Raw genomic sequence first — 15205 nt, 5'->3', positions numbered from 1 at the left:
CACTTGTCACGGTCACAGGCGTCACACACGGAGGCGTGTTAGGAAAGGGTTTCACTACAGAAACACGCGTCTGTGCAGAAATTCGGGGCACCCCGCGGGCGCCCCCCTGCCCCCACCCAGAGGCGCTGAAAACTCTTTCCAGTAACAGATGCACGTTCTTCAAGGAGACAGACGTGGGGGTCACAGGCAGGAGGAGAAATACAACATGAGGGGCAGGGAGGGCTGGGACCCTGAGAAGTCAGCGGGGATCCCTCCTCAGGGGGCCACATCCAGCCCGGGATGGGAACAAGCTCCGCTGTGCACCACGCCAGCACCTTCTGGGCACTTTTTAAAATTTATTTAGCACAGCAGGTAGGGCATTTGCCTTGCATGGAGCCGACCCGGGTTCGATTCCTCCATCCCTCTCGGAGAGGCCGGCAAGCTATTGAAAGTATCCCCAGAGCCTGGCAAGCTCCCCGTGGCGTATTCGATATGCCAAACACAGTAACAACAAGTCTCACAATGGAGACGTTACTGGTGCCCGCTCGAGCAAATCAATGAACAACGGGAGGACAGTGCTACAGTGCTACATCGTTTATTTCTTTTTTTTTTTTCCCCAGTTTTCAGTTTGGGTTTTGTTTTTTTGTTTTTTTTGTTTTACTTTTTTGGGTCAAAACCGGCAATGCACAGGGGTTACTCCTGGCTCTGCACTCGGGAATTTTTACTCCTAGAGGTGCTCAGGGGACCATGTGGGATTCTGGGAATCGAACCCGGGTCGGCCACATGCAAGGCAAACGCCCTACCTGCTGTGTTACGGAGCCAGCTCCCAGTGTTCAGTGGTGAGGCCACACCCAGCAGTGCTCAGGGATCACTCCTGGCAGACTTGGGGGACCCTATGGGATGCTGGGGGTCAGACCCAGTTGCCGGCATGCCGGATGGGTGGGCAGGGCCCACCGAGCTCTCTCTGGCCCTCTCAGCGCTGTCTTGACCACTAAGCCCCCAGCACTCTCCGGCCCCCAGACCTGGCTTTGTCCAGCCACAGCACCCGCACACAGGCCCGTGGGGACGCCCCGTCCTGAGGCTGGCCCCTGCCAGCCCTGCCGGCCTCTCCTGGCCCAGCGCTCTGGGCAGGCCTCACGGGAGGGACAGGGGCGGCCCCTCGAGGCAGGGGCCCTTCACCCCGGCGGGGCGGCCAGCAGGAGGGGGCAGCCCGGCCCCTCCTGACACACAGAGGCCACGGGGAGCAGACGCAGACCCACGGGCGCCACATGCTCTAAGGCGAACACACGCCACATGTGTGCCACGTGCCCCAAGGAGGACGCTCACAGGCCACACGTGTGCCACGTGTCCTAAAGTGAACAGAAACAGCTGCACCGGTGCCCCAACTCCCGTGAGAAAACAGCCCCCGGGATCCTAAGGGCCTGGGTGGATGGGCCAGGGTGGGGCCATCTGGGGGGGACAGGCCAGGCCAGGGCAGGGCAAGGTAGCTGGTACACACAGGGCAAGCTGGGTCCGTGTGGGCCCCCCAGGACTCACCCCCTGGCGCCCTGACCTGCCGCAGACCCCGTCCGTGCCCGGGAGCCTCTGGCTGCAGTTGTGGGTGGGGGTGCACTCCCCCCCCACCTGCTCTGCACCCCCAGGCCGCGTCTTCTCTCCTCCCCCCACCTCAGTTTCCCAAAAGCCGGACTGGAAAAGCCACATCCCTACTCTCATTAACACAGTAACAGACACACACTAATTGAAAATATGCTACAATGTTTCGAAAGGCAATTTAACATCTCCAAAACTGGATTTCCCCCACATGTAAATTACAGCTGTCAATATTCTGTATTGGGAGGGACTCAATCAGGAAAACAAGGTTTAAAACAAAATTCAGGGGTTGGAGCAATAGCACAGCGGGTAAGGGCGTTTGCCTTGCACGCAGCCAACATGGACTTGACCCAGGTTCGATTCCCAGCATCCCATATGGTCCCCTGAGCACCGCCAGGAGCAATTCCTGAGTGCATGCGCCAGGAGTAACCCCTGTGCATCACTGGGTGCGACCCAAAAAGCAAAAAAAAAAAAAAAAAAAATTCAGGGGCTGGAGCGATAGCATAGAGGGGAGGGCGTTTTCCTTGCATACAGCCAATCCGGTGTTCGATTCCCAGCGTCCCATAAGGTCCCCTGAGCACCGCCAGAAGTAATTGCTGAGTGCAGAGCCAGGAGTGATCCCTGTGCATCGCCGGGTGTGACCCAAAAGGCAAAAATAAATAAATAAGTAAATAAAAATAAAACAAAATTCAAAGGTAATTAAGAACATTTGAAAATATTTTTTGAATATTTAAGTATTTGCCTTTACCTTGCCTTTACCTTTTAAATATTAGGTCAGTTGTGGTTTTCAATGACACTCCTACCTTTGAAACTACGAATACAGGCTTCGTTAATGCAGTGTTGTGCGTGTGGGATGCCCTGTATGCCTGACCTCTACAGTCCAAGTTTTGCCTTTCAGAGGTCTCACAATGGAACGAGGGCCCAGTGATGTGAGGAAATTCTTGCTGTTACTCATTACTCGTTTAGTCCTTACACTTTAAATTTCGACGGATACATTAGAGTGAAGCCGTAAGTGTCAACATGGAAACTTGTTTTGATTAACAAATCTTTCTATCAAAAAAAAAAGCCACGTCCCCACGCCATGGCAAAGGCAGCAGAGCACGGACCCCAGAAGCGGATCAGTGCCGGGTCCTCCTGGAGCAGAAGCGAGAGGGGCAGGGGGCGGAGATGTTCTGGGAGACGGGGAGACTTTACGGGCGACCCCTGGCCCATGATGCCGGCCCTCCCGTTTCTCCAGCCTGCAGAGGAGGCGCAGAGAGGAGGGTCTGCGGGCTGGGAAGCCAAAGGCGCTGGGAACACAGGCCCAGCCCAGCCGTGCACACGATACCGAGCACCAAGCCGGGAGTAGTCCCCAAGCACCACAGGGCCTCCCGGGAGCACAGGAACCAGCCCTGCATGGACCCCGCTCCCCCCCGGAGCCTGGACGCTCCCCCAGAGCTGCGCCCCCCTTCCTGCCCCCCATCCCAGCCCGCACTGGGCACCCCCGGGCGCCTTTCCCTGCAGGCTCGTCAGCCCAGTGCCCAGATGGCGTGTCTGGCCTCATTCTTCCCCCAAGGCCACACGCTCCTCCAGCCTCCACCCTGTCCCCTCCACCTGGTCTACATGCGGGGGACGACGGCGACATCAGGATGCTCGTGACCGTCGGCCCAGAGCCACCCGGAAACCACGTGCTCCCCTAGAAGGCCAAGGACAAAGCGGTCAGTCCCGGCCCTGGCCCCTCCAAAGCGGGGTGGTGCCCGAGAGGGTGGGTGGCCACCCAGGGAGCGAGCGGGAGGAAGCCCGTCTCGGCGACAGCAGCTGCTCCATCCATCCAAAACAAGCCCGTCAAAACTGGGTCGGGGGGAGAGGGTCAGGAAGTGGCCCAGAGACACGACGGCCAGCATCGACACTCAGCATCTCTCAGCATCGGGAAGACAGATCGAAGCGGAGAGGGAGCACCTCACCCCCAGAGATCACGGCGGGGAAGGAGCCCTCACCCCTGGGGATGGCGGCTGGCCCCTTTGGGCAAACAATATGGGCCCTTTTCGGAACATAGGAACCCATCATCTCCCACGCGATCCAGCAAGACCCACTTCTGGGAACCGGGGGCCCAAACACTCTCTTCTGAAAAGACATCTGCACTCCCGTCCTCACAGCAGCACTAGTCACAATGGCCAGAATCTGGAAACAGCCAAAAAAAAAAGGAGTGGAGTCATAGTACAACAGTGAGGAGGGCTCTTGCCTTGCACGCGGCTGACCCAGGTTCGATCCCCAGCACTGTCCCTCCATGCACGGCCAGGAGTAACTGAGCATTGTGAGGTGTGACCCAAAAAGAAGAAGAAGAAAAAAAAAAGAACCCAGAATCTGGAAACCCACGTGCACAAACAGAGGAGTAGGGTGAGAAACTGACACGTGTCCCCCACGCAGTACTGCTCAGCTCTGAGGCGGAATCATGTGGGCTGCTGCTACGTGGGTGGCCCTGAGTGTCACCGAGTGACATTGGTCAGGAGAGTGACAGACACAGGACGGTCGCCCTCGTATGTGGGGTAGAAAAAAACATAAGGGAATAGCAAATCCCCCCCACCCCCGAGGCCCCAGGAACTAAGAACCGATTTTTAGCAGGAAGCAGATCCCTGATGGGGTGAGGACGGGGCCAGGGCGGGGCGGGGGCCACAGGGCAACCCCAGTGCATCCCCGCACCCTCCTCGGCCAGGACTGACCCCCAAGCACCGGGCCAGGAGGAAACCAGGGAGCACACACGTAGGCAAAGGCCGCAGCACGCCCTGCTCCCCGTCCTGGGTGGAGACCAGCGTGAGCCCCTTCCTCCTGCAAGAGTGAAATCTCAGAGGGGCCACGCTGCGCGCCCAGTCACAGTGCAGAGCCACCAAACGGGCGCAAAGCCACGAGCCACGACGCAGTGCTGAATAGACCAGCGGCTCCCTGAGGAACTGGGTGAGTCTGCTCACTGCCGAGTCTCCAGCTCCCGGACGAGTGTCACGTAGCGCAAACATGTGGACATGGAGGGACACACGGACGGAAGGGAGGCAGGTGGGTGGGCAGGTGAGGGACGAGAGGAAGGAAGAAAGGACAGACGACGGATGGGCAGGCAGAAAGACAGATGGATGCAGAGGCAGACAGATGAATGAATGGATGTTCGGACAGATGGATGGATGGACAATAGATGAAAGAACGGATGGACAGATGGACAGATGAATGGACGGACAGACGGATGGATGGATGGATGGATGGATAGATGACAGATGGATGGATGGATGGATGATGGATGAAAGAACAGATAGACAGATGGACAGATGAACAGATGGATGGATAGAATAGACAGATGGATGAATGGATGGATGGATGGATGGATGGATGAAAGAATGGATGGACAGACGGACGGATGAACAGATGGATGGATAGACAGATGAATGGATGGATGGATGGATGGATGGACATCGGATGGATGGACGATGGACGAAAGAATGGAAGGACAGATGGACGGATGAATGGATAAATGTATGGATGGGTGGACAGACGGATGAATGAAAGGATGCTCGGACAGAGGATGAATGAACGGATGGATGGACAGACGGATGGATGAATGCACGGACGGACAGACAGATGGACGGGCGGGGTCGATGGGTGGTGGGGCAGGGGTGACGGAACAGGAGGGGGGCCCTACAGAGCAGCGGGTCCTGGCTGGTCACCAGCACGCCCTGGGCTGGGTCTTAAGTGACTCAGCTGTGAGGCCGTGTCACACCCACCAGGGAGGGAGAAGAAAGGAAGGAAGGGAGGGTGGGAGGGAGGAAGGAAGGCGGGTTTGTTTTCAGTTTTCGGAGCGGGGCCGAGGAGGGCGAGCATGCAGAACACCCCGCCGCAGGCCCGTCGGAACCGGCTTCACAGAAGGTTCCAGGCCTGGAAACCCCCAGCCTCTGACGGGCAGCCAGCACGGGCGGTCAGTCCGGAAGAGGACGGGCGCACCACCTGTATTTACCCTGGGGTGGGCCCACCCGGCCCCTGCCCGGGCTTCCGGGCACCTGCGGGGTTCAGTGTTGCCAACGCAAACAGAGGCGCCACCTCTGCCCATCAGGCGCCCACCGGCCAGAGGACGCCCTGGGAGCCCCAGGAGCCCCGTGCCCGCCCCCGGGGTGGCTCAGAACTGGCCAGTGCAGCCAAGGACGCAGGGACAGGCCGTCTCGTGTCAGCTCAAGTCCAGCTGTCTGGCCAGAGGTTTTGGCTCAAGGGGTAGAGTCCAGGCCCCTTCTGCGGCAGGCCCCAGCTCCATCCTGGCACCACGTGGGCACCGTGTCCCCACAGCGACCGTCGGCCCACCTGTTGGGCCCCAGCAGGAACAACCTGCCCCCCTTGGAATTGTGGGAAGGCCCTATTTTTAATTTTATTTACAAGCTCCCTGTGACGTACTCGATACGCCAAACGCAGTAACAACAAGTCTCACGATGGAGACGTTACTGGGTCCGCTCGAGCAAATTGATGAACAACGGGAGGACAGTGCTATTAAAACTGTATTCACGGGGGAGCCGAAGTGATAGTCCAGTGGGGAGGGCATTTGCCTTGCCCGCGGCCAGCCCGGGTTCGATCCCCGCATCCCATCTGGTCCCCCAGCACTGCCAGCAGTAATTCCTGAATACAGAGCCAGGAGGAATCCCTGAGCATCGCCGGGTGTGGCCAAAAAAACGGAATGAAAATAAAAATGGACCCCGGGGCATGTACTTTACAGCGGACCCAAGTTCATCCCCAGCACCCATGTTGTGGCAGGCGTGATCCCTGAGCACAGACAGAGCCGAAGGAAGCGCTGAGTGCTCTCGGGTGCGGCAAGAAGCCCTTAGCCCAGACGTCGCCCGGGACACAGCACTTGCCTCACACGTGCAAAGCTGGGCTGGACCCCGGCAGCACACACGCAGCCATGGAGCAGAAGAGAAAAGTGCGAAGGAACACCAGGCGGGAAAGCCCAGGCAACGGCCCCTCGGAAAGAGCCCGCGGAGAGAGCACGGGAGCCAGGACACGCCCCAACATCAGTGACTCCAGCCGCAAGCGGCACGCTCAGCAGCTCCCGCCTCAACCGCCCCGGGGCCAGGGCAGGCGACAGGTTGCCCCGCGGTGGACTATTACTGAGCCAGAAAAAAAGGAAAAGGGCCAGCGGGCAGCTGAGTGGCAGGGGCAGGCTAGCGTGGGGCAGACCCCGGCTGGACCCCCGCGCCACAGTAGATAAGTGACAGGAAAGCCAGCCTGGTGCTCGCGGGAGCCCAGAAGGCGCTGTGGGCCGTGAGGAAGCCCCTGGCACAGGATCCCCCGAGGGGTCATGCAGGGAGCTCTCCAAGATAGGAAGCAGAGAAGTGGCTGCTGAGGCCGCCTGGTTTCTCTGGCAGCAAAGCTGAGGGGGAAACGGCAAGGGTGGCCGGGGACCATCCACAGGGACCGTCTGCGGGGACCCTCCGTGGGGACTGTCTGCTAGGACGGCAGGAGAGCCCGCAGGGATGCTGGGGCCCACCCAAGGGGCTGGTGGGACCCGCTCGCAGCTTCTTACACTGGGGGTGATGATCCCAGACTGAGTGTGTGGAGAACTGGGCAGTGGTCAGTGGTCTCTGGATGTGCAGCGCCCAGAGATTAATCCAAGATCCAAAGTGCCCCAAGTCCAGCGTGTCACTGGCCACCCTTGGGCGGCGGGAGGAGCTGCCAGCCATGCCCCCTCCAGCTCCTGGCAGTGAAGGGGCACGAATCCCTGTGGGATCACTGTCACTGTCCTGTCACTGTCCTCCCGTTGCTCATCGATTTGCTCGAGCGGGCCCAGTAACGTCTCCATTGTGACGATTGTTACTGTGTTTCGCGTATCGAGTACGTCACGGGGAGCTTGCCAGGCTCTGCGTGCGGGCGAGATACTCTCGGTAGCTTGCCGGGCTCTCCGAGAGGGGCGGAGGAATCGAACCCGGGTCGGCCGCGTGGGCCGCGTGCAAGGCAAACGCCCTACCGCTGTGCTATCGCTCCAGCCTGTGGCATCAGCTCCTGGCTTTGTGTCTGGGTCCCACCCGGCGGTGCCAGGGCTTCCTCCTGGCTCGGCGCTCCGGGACCACTCCTGGCGGTGCTCAGGGAGCCTATGGGGTACGGGGGTCGAAGCAGGTGGCTGTGGGCAAGGCGAGCGCCCTCCCCGCTGTGCCCTGGCTCCAGGCCCGAGATTTTTCTTTCTCTGTGGAGGCCACACCGGGCAATGCCGCGGGCCCACGGGGGCTCTGCCAGGGGCACTCGGGGCTCTTGCTGCGCCAGGTCCAAACTCAGCCCTTGAGTGCTCTCGACACGGCCACATCCCGGCCCTCAGACAGGGGTGAAGGAGGGCGCTGAGGACCGCAGGCCACAGTCCCCCGCCCCCCACCCCCGTGCCAGACACCAGACACACCGCCCCTGGCCTGAGAACAAGACACACTGCTCAGGACGGCGCTCACCTTGCACCTGCTGACCCGGGTTCAAAACCAGGCAACCCAGAGGGTCCCAGAGTGGTCCCGGAGCACAGGGCTGGGAGTGGCCCCCAAACAAGAACAACGAACTGATCTCGGGGACAAATACAGGGCAGGGGTTGGGCAGAGGCACGCTCTCCTGTCACCGGCCCTCCTCCCAGGACACCCTGTCATTTCTCCATTAAGTAACACGAGACCAGCGAAGGGTAGTACTGCATCTGTTCCTGATGCTCCAGTAATACAAAACCAGCCCAGTGGCACTGCACCTGTTCCTGATGCTCCAGTAATACAAGACCAGCCCAGTCGCACTGCATCTGTTCCTGATGCTCCAGTAATACAAGACCAGCCCAATGATATTGCATCTGTTTCTGATACTTCATTATAGAGACCAGACCAGTAGCACTGAATCTGTTCCTGATTCTCCAGTAATACAAGACCAGCCCCATGGCACTGCATCTATTCCTGATGCTCCAGTAATACAAGACCAATCCAGTGGCACTGAATCTGTTCCTGATGCTTCATTATACAAGACCAGCCCAGTGGCACTGAATCTGTTTCTGATGCTTTATTATTTAAGAAGCCCAGTAGTACTGCATCTATTCCTGATGCTTCAGTCATACAAGACCAGCCCGGTGGCACTGCATCTGTTCCGGATGCTCCAGTGAAGCCCTGGACAGAGGCCCCAAGGCCACCCGCCCGCAGACCTTTGGCCTGGCCGGCTCCGTGGTTTGCAACAAAAGGTAACAGTGCGGCTAGAGCGAGGAGTTTCTGCTAGTTCGGGCCACAGAGCCCTCAAGAGGGCAGCCAGGCCGACAGGGGAGGGGACCCGGGACCCGCCAGCCCCGCACACCCCCTCTTCCTGCTCCCCGCCGCCGGGCCGCCCCTCCCCCGCTGTCACTCCCCCCAGAGGCCCGGAGAGACCAGCCTGGGCCCAGCCTGGGCCCCGCTTTCAGTTTCAGAAGGAGCCACAGCAGGGGCAGGACAGGCAGCGGCGGCAGGAAGCGAGAAGCCCCGGCCGCGGCCACCCGCTACTCACGGACGCCCTCGATCTTGTCGGCCGTCTTGCTCCAGGCCACCTGGCGCGTCTCCATGATCACCTGGACGGTCCTGCGCTCCGGCGTGGACCTGCGGGCGCTGTACACGGTCATCACGGCGCCCAGCTCCAGCGCCCTCTTGATCTGGCTCTTCTCGTACTCTGGGAGTGTGTCCACGTTGACCGGGGCGGCCATGGCTGGCCAGGCCGCCGCGGGGGAGCCCGAGGGGGTGGAGGACGAGGAGTCTGGACAGACGGGCAGGAAGGAGAAGCGGGTCGCCCTCAGTGGACGGAGCCCGGGCTGGGAGAGCCCGAATCCCGACCCGGGGGCCCTGGGAGGAGTTCCAGAAGGTTCTGGCAGTGGGGGAACATTGGCCCCTCCGACGCCCTGGGAGCACGCACGAGGGCTTAAAAGGGAGTCCGCGTGTGGGAGGAGCCCCCACCTCCCGGCCCAACCGTTATCCCGCCTTTGAATAACCAAATCTCCCCGGCTCCGCTCCGGGGACCCTACCTCCCCACCCACTTGGGTGCTGTGGGTAATATTTGAATAGCCGAGGGCCAGAGGCCCGGCCCGGCCCCTCCCACCTGACGGCCAGCAGCCAGCGTCAGCGGGAGAGAGAGAGAGAACTGCCCAGCCACGTGCCGCGGGCACCTCTGGGCTGCGCCAGCCCCCACGGCCCGCCCAGGGCCACCTGCTGGCCGCTGCTGCATGAGGGCCCCTGCTCAGCTGCCAGGGGGAACCCACTCGCCACACACACACGCCGGGCACCAGCTCCTGCACCCCCCCTGCCTGGCCTCTCGCGCCCATTCCAGCAGCCCAGGGCACAAGCCAGCCCCAGCTCCCCACTTACTGGCCCCGGGTCGTTCTGGCCACCCAGAGCAGAAGCCGGCGGGGTTGTGGGGTCCGGGTGAGAGGCGGACAGAGGGACCCGCGTGCAGCTGGGCCTCAGCCCCTGCCCCGTGGGGCCTCCCCAGCCCCGAGCGCCGTGGACAGTGGCCCGAAAACCCAGACCCAAACACGTGGCCACGTCCCAGTTGGCCCTGAGCACAGGGACAGGAGCAAGCCCCGAGCACAGCTGGGCGTGGCCCCGAGCAGACGCACCAAAGCAAAACTCAAAACCCTCCAGCCACCCCTCCCCCGAGGGTCCCCAGGGCCACTGCTGGCCTGGAGGGGGCTGGGAGACCAGCAGAGACCCCAACCCCACCCCACCCCGCACAGGGGGGACCTGGCCTCAGCCGAGAACCCCGACATCCAGCGGGGCGGGAGGGCGCAGGGTTGCAGGAGGGGGGGGTGCGCACCACCCCTGCCTGGCACGACCTGGCCAGCGTGTCTCTGGCGGAGACACACGGGAGCAGCCTGCTCTCGGCCAGACCGGGCGGGGGCCTGCCGGGGCCATCTGGGGGTCTGGGCCAGGGGCTGTGGGGAGGGGCCCCAAATCAGCATGAGGGGAGGGGAAGGGAGGGGAAGGGGGGAGGGCCCGGAGCGTTCAGGGTGCAGAGACTGCCCAGATGGCAGTTCCTGGGCACCCAGGAGGCCAAGGGGAGCCCCAGGGCCCCCCCATGCCCGGGCTCACCCCCACACCTGCCCCTCAGGGCCTTGCACGGTCCAGGGGCTCCTCAGGGCCTGCTGCAGCCCACAGCCCCCGCCCCAGGCCCCCCCTCCCCCCCAGACAGGAGCAGCAGCAGGGCGAGGGTCAAAGGCCAGGGTCAAGGGTCAAAGGCCACTGGGGCTGAAGCAATCTGGGTTTTATCACCGGCATCCCACATGGTCCCTCGAGCACCACCAGGAGTAATTCCTGAGTGAAGAGCCAGGAGGAACCCCTGTGCATGGCAGGGTATGACCCAAAAAGAAAAAAAAAAAAGGTCAAAGGCCACCACCGGGTGCAGTGACGGCCTGAACTTGGCCCCTGGGGACTCCAGCTAACCCTGAGGGCTGCCCCTGCCCCAAAACAGCTGCCTCACACCCCTGACCAGAGACCCCCGAGATTCCTTCCGAGAGCCGCCCCAGCATGGGGTCTCCAGACTGAGACCCCAGGGGTAATGGGCATGGAGGTCACCAGGACGTGTCCTGGGGGGCAGGCACAAGGCCCCAGGCTGTGACCCCAGGGGGTTTCGGTGTGGGGGGGGGCTCCAGGCTGAGATCTGGGGGGCAGACACCAGAGTTCCCGTGGGTTGGGGGGTCCCCAGACCGTGACCCGGGGGAGCAGACAGGGGTCTGCAGGCCGTGACCCCTGGGGCGGGGGGGGGGGGGTGAGGGCGCTCCCTGCTGCTTCTGCTTTCATGAAAATAAAAAAACCCGAAATCCTCTCTCGTTCCTGTTTCTCTGGCCCGCCCGGGCACGCCATAAAATGACGGGCGGGCACGGGGACGGGCCGATTCAACGAGGGGTCTGGCCGTGTCTGCTTCTCCATCCTCCGTGGAGAAGGGCCTGAGCCCCGGACGTCTGCGACGCGCTTGGGCGCCAGCGGGTTGCCCGCAGAAGGCCAACAACCCTCCCGTCACACCAGCTCGGCCCGCCTGCCGGCAGCAAGGGGCTGAATCTGCTGGCCGGCGCCGGCACCCTGGGCGGGGCCAGAGCCACCCAGGGAGCGACACCACCGTCACTGTTGAGTGTCAAATGTGGACGTTCTGCACTGGCAGCCACAAACGTGTAGCCAGAAACTCCAGACGTTCGTCGTGGGGGAGGGGCACAGGAAACACCGGTTCCTGCAGGGGGGGATGTTGGCCCCTTAATAACTGCAGGGCCGGCATAGCAAAGGTCACTCCTGGAGGGCCACAGACAGCCCTGAGGGCGGAGTACGCGGTCTGTGGGGCCGGAGACGCAGAGGTGTCCCGAGCACTGAGATGGGAGCAGCAGCTCTCGGAGGCGGGCGGGAGCCCGGGAGCCCCCAGCCATGCAGGGGCCCCTCTTAAGCGCGGCCTGAGAAGCCTGAGATGGACCAGCGAGCCCCCCAATGCGGGGATCACAGCAGTCAGGGCCGAGGGGGGGATGCCAGGTGGCGGGTGCCCCCCCCATCCCCCAGGGTCTCGCGGCTTCCTTGTTGGCCGTTCACCCCCGCGACTCCGCCCAGAGGCGGGGAGACTCAGGGTGCGCCCAGCCAGCACCTCTGCCAGCTGGCGGGTACGGAGGAGGCGGAGAGCTGGCCCCAGGCTGGCCCCGGGCACACACCCGGGTGGGGCCCTAACTGGGGTGAGCGGGGGAGCCAGATGCCGCCCAGGTGCCAGACCTCGCCCCAGGAGCACTGGGACCCGAGCAGCCCCGGGAGAGGATGATGGTCAGGCCCCAGGGGGGGCCCTGAACTAGAGGCCCGGAGCCAGCCGGGAACCCCGCTACGGGCCCTAGGGTGCGGGCACCCACGGTCTGGGGAGAAACTGAGGCTCCTCCAAGTGCCCAGGGTCACACCGCTGGGGGTGACATCAAATGAAAGGAGGGTCGCCTGCTTCCCAAGGGGCAGCCCACCCCCCCAAGCCAGGCCCCGCACCCCAGTTCAGTCACCCCTCCCCGCCCCACTCAACCCAGGCACTCACTCAGTCACCGGGCCAAGCCCTCTCCTCCCTCTGTCTCTCCCTGTCCTCTCCCCCTCCTCCCCACCCCTCCCTTTCCCTCTCTCTCTCTCTCTCTCTGTCTCTGTCTCTCTCTTGCTGTCTCTCTCTCTGCTGCTCACTCCCTGTCTCTCTCGTCTCCCTCCCTCCTCCCTGGGATGCCAAGCACTGGCAGGGAAGTGCAGTGGGCAGGTAAATATACCATGTACACGTGATCATATAAATGCACCGCGTACAGTTATGCAGACATGCGAGTGCTGATGGGGTGTGGGACCCCAAACCCCCTCCCCAGTGTGCACATGCACACACACACACACCCCTACATGCACACATACACATGCACACACACTTATACACACACATGCACACATACACACACATGCACACGATTGCAAGCACACACATGCACACGCACACTCATACATGCACACACCCACACGGACATACACACATGTGCGCACACTCACACATGCACAGGCACGCACACTCAGATACACACACACATAAGCACACACCCACACGGACACCCACACTCACATGCACACACACACACTCAGGCACACACGCACACACAAGTGTAGATACACACATGCACTCGCACACACACACACACTCAGCGCGCACACACCCGCACACACAAGCGTACACACATGCACACACACACATGCCAGACAACACACGCACACACACGCACGCGGACACTCACGCACACACACACACACAAGTGAACACACACATGCACACACGTTTACTCTCACACACACACACTCACACGCGCTCGCACACACTCTCACGCGCGCGCACCCACACTCACACTCGCACGCTTGCACGCACACACACTCGCGCGCGGACCCGCACAGCCGCTCCCCCGCCCGGCGCCGCCGACCCTCGGGCCCCCCCCCCGCGGCACCTGCGCCCGGCGGGGCAGGACGGGCAGAGCGACGCCGCCCCCGCCCGCCCCCGCCCCCCGCGCCCGACCCCGCGCGCCCCCGCCGCGCACTCACCGCTTTGCCGCGGCCCGGCCCGTCCGGCCGCCGGACACTCCCTGCCCGCCCGCGGCCACTTCTGCTTCGGCCGCGCCACGTGACGCCGGGGCCGCCCGGCCCGACGCGCCGCCTGCAGTCCCGCGGCCGCCCGCCAGGGGGCGCCCGGGGCCGCGTAAGGGCCGGGGTCGGGGCCGGGGCCGCCAGGGGTGCGTGGGGGCGCGCGGGGACGCCTCGTGCCACGCCCTCCCCGCCCCCGCGCCCACCCCCGGGCGCCCACCCCCCGCCCCGGCCCGGGCCTCCCCGCCTCCCTCCCGGGCACCTGCAGGGGCCGCTCAGGGTGACCAGGGGCCGGGCGCGGGAGGGGTCGCCCGTGCAAGTCGGGCCCGCACCTCGGCCCCTCCCAGCTACGTGCCCAGGCAGGACCCCCGGCCTGGGCGGGGGGCGCAGGCGGGAAGTGGAATCGAGCCGGGGTGGGCGTCCCTCCCCGGGCCCAGCCCACCCACAGCACCCCCTTGGGGCAGGGGAGGGCAGTGAGGGCCGGGCCAGGAAGTGACCTCAGGGTGGAGGGGACTTTCTTTCCTTTTCATATAAAAAGAAAGAAGGGTGGGGGCGGGGGCGTGTCAAATAAACTGAAAGAAAACCCGCCAGGGCGGCTTCTTTTTCTTTGGGGGGCTGGGCCCCACCCAGAGGTGCCGGGCAGGCAGGTGGCTGGAGGGGGCTGCCCCCTCCCCGTCCCTCTCCCCAGCCAGGCCTCAAGGTGCCAGCGTGTCCCCCAAAGCCCTCGAGCACTCACCACGAGCCTCGGTGCCTTCAGACCCAAGCCTCAGTTTTGCTCTGAGAAACGGGCGTGATTATAGCTACTTCCCCGGTGAGATCATGGGGGTAGACTCGTGCCCACCACTGCCCTGCTGGAGGGTGAGGGCTGGAGTCGGAGCTCTGCCTGTGGGACACCCTGATTCCACCCCCAGACCACCCGGGCCCACAGCACTCGGGGAGGGACCCTTTCCCCAGCAGCGAGCCCAGAGTGCTCCCAGGCTCTGCCAAGGGGCCCCAAGCCAAAAGGAAGACAAAGGCGCCCACCCCCTGCCCCAGCACGTAGGCCTTCCCAGGGTCTTCTCAGCGTCGCCCTCGGGAAGGGGGAGGAGGAGCGAAGGTCCCGGGGTGGGTTGCCTGTGTGCTGAACCCCCTTCTCACACCTGTGTGCATGCGTGTGTGTGTATGTCTGTCCATGCATGCGTGCACGTGTGTATACATGCACTCTTCTCCATGTCAGTGTATGCCTAGGTGTGTGCTCAGCACTTCTTGCATCGAAGTGTGTGCATGTGTGCGTGCGTGTGTGCTGGACACCCTTCTCACATCCAACGGTCTACATGTGTGTGCTTCCGTATGTGCTTGTGTGTGTGCTGAGCACCCCTCTCACACCTGCGTGTGCACATTGTAGATATGTGTGTCTGTCTGCACAGGTGTTGCATGTGTGTGTGTGCTGGGCACCTTTCTCGCACCTATACACATATACTACATGCATGTGTGCATGTGTGTGCGAAAGACCCTTCTCACATCTCTGTGTGCTCGCGCGTGTGTGTGCATGTGTCTGTGAGTGTGTGCACGTGTCTGCATGTGCATGTGCT

General features: G+C 62.7%; 1 protein-coding gene across 1 annotated transcript in view; it reads right to left on the bottom strand.

The window, feature by feature from the left end:
- Positions 1–9247, bottom strand: part of PLCG2 (phospholipase C gamma 2) — an 84187-nt gene extending 74940 nt beyond the window's left edge. The window contains 1 exon segment of the mRNA XM_056136221.1: positions 9052–9247. Within this exon segment, the coding sequence (XP_055992196.1) occupies positions 9052–9244 (193 nt within the window). The 5' untranslated portion in view covers positions 9245–9247.
- Between the last annotated feature and the right edge of the window lie 5958 nt (positions 9248–15205).

Source organism: Sorex fumeus, unplaced genomic scaffold (assembly GCF_029834395.1).
Source record: "Sorex fumeus unplaced genomic scaffold, SorFum_2.1 ptg000122l, whole genome shotgun sequence".
NCBI lineage: Eukaryota > Metazoa > Chordata > Mammalia > Eulipotyphla > Soricidae > Sorex > Sorex fumeus.
Note: the sequence above shows the minus strand (reverse complement) of the source record. Positions and strands in the feature narration are given on the sequence as shown.